We start from the raw sequence: 9,760 nt of genomic DNA on the forward strand, positions 1-9,760 counted from the left end.
TTGGCTGGTGCTTTTGTGCCCTGCTTTCAGCATACATTGCTTAACTGCTAGCTGGTTAAGTTATCCAAGTATCTCCCCATTAAAGGGATAGTTCAGCTCTTTTGATGTGGGGTTGTGAGGTACTTGCCGACAGTCAGTGTAGCCGACTACTAATAGAGTAGAATGCAGCCGGCGTGGTCCCAGTTTGGAGAAATGCAGAACGGCCGCATCAGGCAAGTACAATGTAGAGCTGACTGAGTGTGAAGGGTCACAAGCAAAAATGTAAAAAACAAAACAAAAAACAAATAGACATCATTTACACCCTGTTTTAGCTGAAACATTAGGTGCTCAAGTCATAAGGGAGCCAGCTAATAGCCTGTGGGCCTACCTCATACAGCCCCACATCAAAAAAAAATCTGAACTATTCCTTTAAAGGAACACTCCGCCCATTTTCAACCAGCTTTGTATCATTAGAACATCAGTAGTATATCAGAAAACTGTAAACGGTTTTGAAGTCTGTCATTTAATTTGACAGTTATTGAGTGTTAAAGTGTGGACCAGTGACATCACTGGTCCACACTAACTCAAATGAATAACTCATTAACTCAAATCAACTCTCAATAACTGTCAAACTATTCATCATTCATTTAGTTTGACAGTTATTGAGAGTTGATTTGAGTTAATGAGTTATTCATTTGAGTTAGTGTGGACCAGTGATGTCACTGGTCCACACTTTAACACTCAATAACTGTCAAATTATATGACAGACTTCAAAACAGTTTACAGTTTTCTGATATACTACTGATGTTCTAATGATACAAAGCTGGTTGAAAATGGGCGGAATGTTCCTTTAAGGCTAGCCTAAATAACAGCATGCAGTTATCTGCTTAATTAGCTTCTGCACCACTGTCTTGCTTTCGTTTCCTCATCACATTTTAAGCGGTGCACCTAGATGTGTGTGGCTACCCCCCCCCCTTCCCGCTGTACAAGAAGGTGAGAGGAGACAGCTCCAAGCCATAACACGCAGCGGAAACGCACACTTTTGTTCTTCTATTTTTGGACTTCCAGATAACTCTTTGTTTCCTTTCACTTTCAATTCAAGAGAACCATGAAGAAAACAAGTACTCGAATGCACCTGATAAACATAAGCTGGTCATGTGATAAACATTGTTTAGACTGTAAACATAATATAGCTCATGGTTGGAGAGCGATGAGTCACAGCATTCCCTCTCTTCATCAATCCATCCTCACCGTCTACTCTGGATTGAGCAGATTTTCACGTTTGGACGCTGCACTATGAAGTAGGCTAATGTCGTTTCAAGATATTTGCTATTCTTGGAATGAGATGGAGAGACATGTCGTCTGAAATCATGTCCAAGGCACAAAAAATAAGACGCACACAAAAACTTTCCAACGCAGACACCCGATGACTTACTGTAGATCTAACATTGGGAACAATTAAATAATGTGACATTCTGGCTGTCATGGAGGATAAAAGGGATTTTAACAAATTGTGTTTGTGTAGTATTTAAAGACAAACCACACAAAGGTTAAATAGAATATTTACATTATAAAAGAATAAACCCCAAAGCATAAAATGTCAATGACCATCCAGTGAACAAGGCAATGAATTGTTGAACTTTTAATGAAAACATTTGCATAATTCTACCATATCAGTGTAAAGTTATGTAAAAAAAAAAAAAAAAAAAACTATGTACAAGATATATACAGATAAGAGTGAAAGCCATCAGATAGGTGTTACAACATGCTTAGGCGATTGAAATAATTTAAATAAAAGTGTTGCTTTCACTTGCTGAACCAGATTCAGGACAGTCTCAAAGCCGTATGGAATGTCAGCACATCAACAAGTACAAAACTATGGCGATGGGCTCGAAGACCTGTAGCAACCATATCAGTCAATAAAAACCTGTTAAAAATGTCATGCGGCAAACTGCATCAAGCAAAGTGTGAGGAAAACTCTAATATAAATATTGCTGTTTTTTCTTAGATATAGAAAAAATAGGATTCAAGGGATTACTCTCCTCCTACAAACTACTCCTGAAGAAGTCACAGTGCAGTAACAATTAAACATTTCATCATCCTATCATTTAGGGCTGGGCAATATATAAATATTGTATCAATATCGTAATACTATGAGTCTAGATGATATCTTAGATTTTGGAGATGGTAATGTCGTGATACAGCATAAGTGTTGTGTTCCTGGTTTTGAAGGCAAAACCAGGAACCAATCAGTGAAGTGATGGCATTTTCTGAACTTCCCAGACTGTTCTAGCTGTTCTATTATTTGCCTTATACCCACTTAAGTTATTATATCCACTTAAGTGATGATTATTTATTTACAAAAATATTTTGTGAAAGCACCAAGTTACAACTGAACATTTAGACCACATGTAGAAAATACCGTGATATATATTGTGTATCGCCCATTCAGCCTAAAAATAGAGAGATATGATTTTTGGTCCATATCACCCAGCCCTAGGCCTACTTGTGGTGTGCCCTAAATAGGAGGTAATCTCCAGCGTGATTACTCTCCTCCTTTGTGTCCTGATACAAGCTACTTCTGAGATGGAAGAAGTCACATGATGATAACAGCTAAACATTTCAAAATCCTATAATATCATTTCAAAAGCGGGGGTTACTCGGAAGCAATTTCACCCTCAAAGCCAACAGCCCCCGCTAGCAGCTACTGCTCTGTGTGTTATTCCCTGAGTCGGACGTGTAGGTGCTGCTCTTCTTGGAGTACTTCAGGGCGCTGAACGAGACGCGCATCCTCTCCACCGTCCTCTCGCTCCTGCAGATCAGCGTGTTCCTCACGTGCTCCCTGAACTCCTCCGAGATGTAGTAGTACACAAACGGGTCCACGCAGCTGTTGAGGCTGGCCAGGCACAGCGTGGTGACGTAGAAGCCGTAGCCGTTGTTCTTGACCGCCTTGCCCAGCAGCAGGCCGTAGTGCACCAGCAGCATGATGTTGCTGGGGGTGAAGCACACCAGGAACATCACCAGGACCGTGACGATCAAAACCACCGCTTTTCGCCGCTTCTTGGCGATGTTGGCGTCGGCGGCGCCCATGGAGCTCTGCAGAGACTTGAGCATGAGCACATAGGACACGATGCACACGATGCTGGGGACTACAAATCCCAGCATCGCCATGGTCAGGAAGTAGCCCGCTGGGATCGTCTTCTGACTGTCAAGGGTGACATCGTGGCAGGTGATGTGGTTTTTGAGGTTAATTACCTTGATCGTTTGATCGTACAGGTAGAGAGGCGTCGTGACGAGCCAGACCACCACCCAGACTGCCACGGAGACGGCGATGGCCACACAGTTGTCCCGTCTCTGCTGGGACAGCGGGTGGACGATGGCCCAGTAACGCTGGACACTTATGCACGTGATAAACAGGATAGAGCAGTACATGTTGGCGTAGAAAAAAGCGATCATGACTTTGCACAGCCCTTCTCCGTAGATCCAGTTGTTGCCGCTGAAGTGGTAGGCGATCTTCAGGGGGATCCAGATGACGAAGAGCAGGTCAGACAGAGCCAGGTTGGCCATGTAGATGGACGCCGGGTGTTTCTTCTTGGTCCTGAAGAGGAACACCCAGATGGCCATGGCGTTGGTGGGCAGCCCCACTGCAAACACGATGATGTAGATGACTGGGAGGAAGACTGTAGTCAGGCCGCTCTGCAAGACCTTCCGGGCTGTGGGGTTGATCACTGCGCCATCTTTTGTCCCGGTACCTACAAAGGTTCTGAGGTTCGTCTCTTCAATGTCAGACAGATTCATAAGAAAAGGAGAAGTACATTAGGTTTACCGTGAGGAACTGAACATACTGTATTTTGCCTAAATTTGAGAGTTAAACATGAGTATAGATTATCCCTTCATCTGTGACCTCTTTCTTTGGATTGTTTCCTACATGGCATAGCCTATATCTCAAACCTTTTCATGTTAAGGACCCCTAAAATGACACAAATTAGACCAGGGTCTCCCATCTGAGAAGATTGTTTTATTGCAGTAGCCTAAGTGTATGAAACCATGACAAAACATAATCCTATATTGAGGCATTGTGTTAGGCTACTTACGGATTCAATTATAGTGAAAATAAAGTATTTCCCTTTTTGCTGGGGGACCCCCTGTAACCCCCTCAATGACCCCTTTGGGGTCCCCGGACCCCACTTTGAGAACCACTGGTTATGTTGCATGTCAAATACAGTTTTTGGAATGATCCGTCACATAGTCAAATTGCTGGCTGATTCACAACAGCAATAATTAAGATCAAAATAATGCATCTGAACATGTTTTAAGTAGAAGTAGGCTAATCTTTGTTCAGGAGTAGGCTTCCAAACTAAACCTTACCGTCCATCTCGCTCGGGCAAGAGTTTGGTGGACACTCTTGAGTCTTCACGCCAGACAAAATGAGGAAGAGCAGAAACAAACGTGTCGTCGGAGTCATTGTTAAATACACGGGTTTAAAACAAGCTCTAATATAGTGTCCACGGGTTTAAAAATGTCTAGTATCACGAGTTTAAAAAGGTATCACGGGTTTTAAAAGGTATCGTGTGTCCTGTCCACGGGTGTGGTTATGTTCCTGTTGTCACGCGCCGTGTTGTCGGAATACCACTCGCTTCTCAAATAGCTGGTTTTGTTACCTGTGTGTGACGTCACTCAGTCAGGTGACGGTTGGGTTCCAGGATCCACTCCCCCCCCCCCCCCGGTTGTTTTCGATATAAAACTGTAGGACGCTTTTAGATGGAGGCTATTGAGTCATAGGGTTATGATATCATATGAGTGCAGGTGCAGGAGCGATAAATAAATAAATAAATAAATAAATAAATAAATAAATAAATAAATAAATAAATAAATAAATAAATAAATAAATAAATAAATAAATAATAGTCAGGTCCATAATAGCCTACGCAATGGGCTATTGCGTAGGCTATTATGTAGGCTATTACGTAGGCCCACACACACACACACACACACACACACACACACACACACACACACACACACACACACACCTGTTATGATCACGGTCATAGTTTGAATGAAAATAGAATGCTCAACTGTTGCTGCTGAATAAAAATAAATATGGTAAAAAGTGATGTGAGCAAACTGAACTATATGGCCACCTTTCTTATTTTATCTTATGGCAACTGATTTGAGTGGAATGCAGAACCGTCCTTTTCAGTCTGTTACCTGACACCTGGACAGGCCAGTGTAGGCCAAAACCTAATATTTAGTCTTCTCTCAATGTGCTCTTCAAGCAAACATTTTGTTTACTCTGTCCTATTAGACAGAGACTGCATGTGAACTGCTAGAACCCAGAAACGAGCAATTGTTGAGTAAACATTGCATTACAAACCAAATACAATATTTTAAAAAGAAGGGAAGTGGTGATTCCCTCACACTTGACTCTCTCATAACCCTTAATCTTAGAAAATGAAATTGCTACCTTTTGCAAATGTTTTTTTTTTACAAAAACTGGTTAAAATGATTCAAAAAGTATTTCCGTTATTAGTTACATTCCCTCCACACCTTTAACTCTAAAGACAGACAGAGAGAGAGAGAGGAGAGGAGAGAGAGAGAGAGAGAGAGAGAGAGAGAGAGAGAGAGAGAGAGAGAGAGAGAGAGAGAGAGAGAGAGAGAGAGGAGATTGACTGACAGTTTTTGTGTAAAATGGTAATGTAGCACTACCTACTGGAGGGAGAAAGACCCTGCAGAGTTTAAAGTGAAAAGCACAGGACACCTATATTTTCCACCAGCAGGGGGTAGCATGAAACAAACTAACAGCAGCATAGACTCTTGTTTGCTCATCACTGTCACTTTCTTGGTACATTGACACTCAGTAGTCAGAGACACAATTTCTACAAAATATATTTAAAGAAAGTACAAAATAAGTATTGTTGTAAAATAGCTTTAGACAAGTGCATGCAGTTAAGCTCAAGTGCATGAAAATATGCTCTTTAGTAAACAAAACAACAAACGAGAAATAACAGTATAGTCTCTTCCATAGGCATAATTGTAATACATTTTCATTCAGTTGAAGCTCATGTAGCCTATGCAACGATGAAAGCATATAAATGTTTCAGAAGAAATTTCAGAGGAAGTTTGTGCTCAAGTTCTTCAATAATTTCCTCGTAGTGTCTGCTGTGCTCACTTCACAAGTCATGTTTCACAGTGAATATTTACTGTTATGAAAGCACGATTGATTTCTCATTCCAACTTCCAATTACAATTGTAGTGTGCTGTTTCTGTCAGCATGATAGGGTGATAGGTTCATTTATTATGCCTTCATAATCTTGAAAGAAAAACAGTTATATAGACTAAAGCCTAAACAGCTTTCTTTGTGCTCAGAGATATCTTTGCTATGTATGTGTTGTAGAGAATGAATCAATACATTCTTCATCCCGCATAACCTAAGGCCACGTACATTCTCTCTATCAGTAGCCTATGTGTCATGAACTTCATATTAAAGGAGGTGTTTCATAGCACTGTAAAATGTGGTCACAGGTAACAGTCAATATAGGTAATTTTGATCCACTCAACATGCCGATCCTTCAGACCAGTAGCTTCTTGTATTGGCTGTTGAGGTTCCCTTGGAAGGAGTCCATCTTGGCGATTGGAGTGCTTGTTTTGCTTTTCTTGAGGCTGGATTTAAGAGACGTGGACCGAGATGAACCAGAAGACGAACTCATTCTCTTCCCGCCGTCCACGGCCTTGCGACATCCCAGCGCGTTGGACAGTTGTCTCTGGCACTGGGACGATCCAAAGTAGTAGACCAGGGGATCCAGGCAGCAGCTGAGACTCCCCAGACACATAAACACCAGATAGGCTGCGTAGGTGCCGTCGGGGACCCCTCTGGCTCCCTGGCCAAACTGCAGGTAGTGTGCCAACAGTACACAGTTGGTGGGCGTGAAACAGACCACAAACAGCACCAGCACCGTCAGCGCCATCACCACCGCTCTGGCCTTTCTGCGCGAGCGTCCCGCGACCCCGTGTGGCACCCTGGTGAGTGTCCAGATCACCCGGCCGTAGCACACCAGCGTGATGAGCAGAGGCAGGAAGAAGAGGGTGCAGCAGATGGTGGAAAAGTAGATCTTGTAGAACTTCTGTAGGCCATCCAGTAACTGGGCATCGTGGCAGGTGGTGATGCCCAGCTCTTCTAGGCGAGCAGTCTGCTCGGAGACCACTAGGGGCACGGAGCCGGCCAAGGCCAATATCCACATGGCTAGACAGGCTATGGCCGCGCTCCGGGGCCTCCGCCATGCCAGGGAGTCGATGGGGTAGACTACAGCCAGCAGCCGGTCCACGCTGATGCACGTGATGAGGAGGACGGAGCAGTACATGTTGCAGTAGAAGGCGGCGGTGACCACACGGCACATCACCGGGCCAAATGTCCAGTTGTTGCCACTGAAGTGGTAGGCGATCTTGAAGGGGAGCAGCAGGGCGAAGAGCAAGTCGGCGCAGGCTAGATTAAGCATATAGATCACCGCCGGCTTCATGGGTCTGATCTGTCGAGTGAAGATGACCAGGGCGATGGCGTTGAGAGGCACACTGATGAGGCACACGAGTGTGTAGAAGGAGGGGATGAAGATGGTGGACAAAGGGCCAGTGAGGAACAGCCGTGCCTCATCTGAGATCCCCCAGCTGCTGTTGGTCCTCCTAACTGGGGCTGTTCCATTAACGAATCGGAACGGGCGCAGACCACTTCTGGAGCCGTCCATGATGGTGAGATGGTCATCTAGGAGGAGGCCAAGTTCCTCCAGAGGTAGAGGTTCATCTGTGACTGTCTTGTCAAATATGGCAAAGGTCTTGGGGCCAATGATTGAGGTGCCTGGGGAGAGAAATCAAATCCAGAATGACTCAGACCAATCTGTATTTTCATTTTCTTTCATCTAATTATGTATTTTTTTCTTTTCATTGATAAATGTCTACACAGTTTCAAATATGCCCTAGATCAGTTTTCATGTGAAGGCCCCCTAAACTGCCACAAATTAGACCACGGTCCCCCATTTGATAATATTTTGTCCCAGGGTCCCCCATCTGATACGATTTTTGCTTGTTCTGTATCTGTGTATGTCTATGTTATACTGTATGTACAGCGTATTTGAGTAACTAGAAAAGCGCTATATAAGTCATATGTATTATTATGTATTAGATGTTTTATTACAGTATGTGTATGAATGGTACTTTTCTCTTTTCTCTTTGACTATTGTCTGAATATTGTGGATGCAATATCTTTGTGCACAATTTTGTATTATATTAAAACTTGTAAATAAAGTTTTTTTTTAAAAATACATTCTGTCATTGTGTTAGCCTACTTATGGATGTATGTATTAGTGAAAATTATCCCCCCTTTTCTGCTGGGGACCTCCTGGAATCCCCTCAAGGACTCCCCCCCTCAGTTTTAGAACCACTGCCCTATAGATAAGATATATGTGACAATCTATTTGAGATTCAAGAAAACCCCAAAGAAACAAAACGATCTATTTTAACTATGTGCATGAAACAACTTGTTACATTCAAATAATGATCAAATTAAAAAGAAATCATTAAGCAGTAACTTGATAGGCGGCCTAACAGCCTTCTTACCGTTATGTACTGCAGGCGAGGCAGCATGCGCAGATAGCAGAAGCAGCAGGAAAGTTGTGGAAAACATTGCAGCAAACAGCAAACTCCTGAGTCCTGAAACTGGTCTTTGGATGTCGTTTGACGGCGTGTTTTGTTTCTGTCTTCTCTCTTCACAGCCTGGCCGCTCCTTCTCGTCCCCGTCCACTCTGATGTGTTCTCTCTGGCCAGCCAGGGTCCGCTCGGCCCGGAGCGGAACAGCCCCTCCCTCTCTGCTCCCCGGCTGCCTCTGACGCAGAGCTCAGCAATTCCTATCGGCTGAGGTCATTCCATCAGACCCAGATAGGCTACAAGAAGACCCGTTTATTAGAAGAAAAGTGGACATGGAGATACGATGTTTTTATGAGGCCGTGATGTTGTTGTTGTTGACTGCCCGTCGTGGTAGGCTAAACAGTCTACCACAGCCTACCCCCCCCACCCCCCCAAGTAGGCTGGCTTATTATTATAGGTAGGTAGGTAGGTAGGTAGGTAGTTTTTATTTCTGTGTCATGCCATTTCTGGCCCATCCCACATGGGATTACAAGACACCAAATTATATATAAACATAATCATAACATAACATCCGGTTGTACAAACAAAATAAACAAAGTATATAATATATACACACAGTGGCGTGCCTGACCAAGTTGGTGCCCTAGGCAAGATTTGTGCTGGTGCCCCCCCTCCCCCAAAGAAAATATAATAAAAATTATATCGCAGCGAATTCCACCACTGCAGTGCAGGCTCAGAATCGCCCTTCCCCAGTGGCGCTGGAAGTACTTTTAGGAAGGGGTGCTGTAAGGAAGGGACTCTCGGTGCTGCCCGCAAGGGCAGCGCCGAAGAAAATTTGATGTTTTTTGGACCTTCATCCATGTTTAGAAGAATATTTAATTTTAAATTAACATTAGGATTATACTGTTGTGATGTCATTATTCAGTATCTTCTCCTTTTCTCACTCACTTTCATATAAGCACTTGCTCTCCCTTTAGTCGTTTTACACTACAACAGACAGCAACACAGGCATAAACACTGAACTTATTATTATTATTATTATTATTATTATGGAAAACCAGATTATGATGAAAATCAAACACTTTTGAAGAGAGGGCATATTAAATAAGATCAGAGCTGGGAAGCACAAACTGTTTTTTAATGCATT

The 9,760-nt window shown here is 43.2% G+C and overlaps 2 protein-coding genes across 2 annotated transcripts; both read right to left on the reverse strand.

Moving 5' to 3' along the window:
* Nucleotides 1-1,608: 1,608 nt before the first annotated feature.
* Nucleotides 1,609-4,592, reverse strand: LOC310780926 (proteinase-activated receptor 2-like). Its single transcript, XM_083641447.1, has 2 exons — nucleotides 4,348-4,592; nucleotides 1,609-3,755 (listed from the first exon to the last, which is right to left on the reverse strand). The coding sequence occupies exons 1-2, from the start codon at nucleotides 4,442-4,444 to the stop codon at nucleotides 2,677-2,679; spliced, it is 1,176 nt and encodes a 391-aa protein (XP_083497573.1). The 5' UTR covers nucleotides 4,445-4,592; the 3' UTR covers nucleotides 1,609-2,676.
* Nucleotides 4,593-5,859: 1,267 nt separating this feature from the next.
* On the reverse strand, nucleotides 5,860-8,753 carry LOC310780924 (proteinase-activated receptor 1-like). Its single transcript, XM_083641445.1, has 2 exons — nucleotides 8,587-8,753; nucleotides 5,860-7,828 (listed from the first exon to the last, which is right to left on the reverse strand). The coding sequence occupies exons 1-2, from the start codon at nucleotides 8,651-8,653 to the stop codon at nucleotides 6,552-6,554; spliced, it is 1,344 nt and encodes a 447-aa protein (XP_083497571.1). The 5' UTR covers nucleotides 8,654-8,753; the 3' UTR covers nucleotides 5,860-6,551.
* Between the last annotated feature and the right edge of the window lie 1,007 nt (nucleotides 8,754-9,760).

The sequence above is a fragment of the Poromitra crassiceps genome (genome assembly GCF_964638095.1).
Source record: "Poromitra crassiceps genome assembly, chromosome: 8".
Taxonomy (NCBI): domain Eukaryota; kingdom Metazoa; phylum Chordata; class Actinopteri; order Beryciformes; family Melamphaidae; genus Poromitra; species Poromitra crassiceps.